This window comes from Octopus sinensis, unplaced genomic scaffold, assembly GCF_006345805.1.
Source record: "Octopus sinensis unplaced genomic scaffold, ASM634580v1 Contig02603, whole genome shotgun sequence".
Classification (NCBI taxonomy): domain Eukaryota; kingdom Metazoa; phylum Mollusca; class Cephalopoda; order Octopoda; family Octopodidae; genus Octopus; species Octopus sinensis.
In genome coordinates, this window is record NW_021825836.1 from 9,334 (window position 1) to 10,412 (window position 1,079).

General features: G+C 41.6%; 1 protein-coding gene across 1 annotated transcript; it reads left to right on the top strand.

Moving 5' to 3' along the window:
• Nucleotides 1–265: 265 nt before the first annotated feature.
• LOC115227314 lies at nt 266–650 on the top strand (the record flags this gene model as incomplete). Its single annotated transcript, XM_029798186.1, has 1 exon — nt 266–650. A coding segment is annotated over exon 1 (385 nt), but the record flags the coding sequence as incomplete, so codon positions are not given.
• Between the last annotated feature and the right edge of the window lie 429 nt (nt 651–1,079).

Here is a 1,079-nt window from a genome sequence, read left to right on the forward strand (position 1 = left end):
ATTTTGTATATGCTGACCACAAAAATAATTTCACAAACCCTGTGTGACTTGCAAACAGAACCATTGTTACTCCAACAATTTGTGAATGATTTTCTGTTGACCAGCATCCCTGTTGAGTGAAAAATATACAGAAGCTCAGATACAGTTGATAATGAAACTCTGTCCCCAATCGAGTTCATCACCAAACTTACACCCATCAGGGTTTCCACCATACATTCTCAAACTGAAGAAAAAAAATTATGTATAATGCTTCTGAGAAATTTAGATGCAACTAATAGACATTGCTGTTTACATGATTATGTCTATTGAGGCCGAGGTTGCTTCTGGTCCTTATGCAGGGTCAACTCTGCTAATCCAAAGAATACCACATGTATCTCAAGAAATGGAATTTCTATTCACATGCACATTTACACGCAAATTATTTCCTGTCAAGCCAACTTTTACCTTGACGTGCAACATGGCCCTGGGACAGACTTTTGAACAAATTGGAATATATCTTCCAACACAATTCTTCTCGCATGGTCAGCTGTTTGTCGCATTATCAAAAGTTCGAAAGAAGGCTAATGTAAAAACATTGGCTGAGAGAAACGGAAATAGTATGATTACTGACAATTGTATCTACAAGGAGGATACTGGAATGGAAGCACTCCGTCGGTTACGACGACGAGGGTTCCGGTTGATCCGAATCAACGGAACAGCCTGCTCGTGAAATTAACGTGTAAGTGGCTGAGCACTCCACAGACACGTGCACCCTTAACGTAGTTCTCGGGGATATTCAGCGTGACACAGAGAGTGACAAGGCCGGCCCTTTGAAGTACAGGTACAACAGAAACAGGAAGTAAGAGTGAGAGAAAGTTGTGGTGAAAGAGTATAGCAGGGATCACCACCATCCCTGCCGGAGCCTCGTGGAGCTTTAGGTGTTTTTCGCTCAATAAACACTCACAACGCCCGGTCTGGGAATCGAAACCAATGGCCCTAACCACTGGGCCATTGTGCCTCCACAAGGAGGATACTACTTTAAAGCAAAATATGCTTTTTAGCAAGTTTCAGTAAATAGAATTAACACATAAATTGTATGT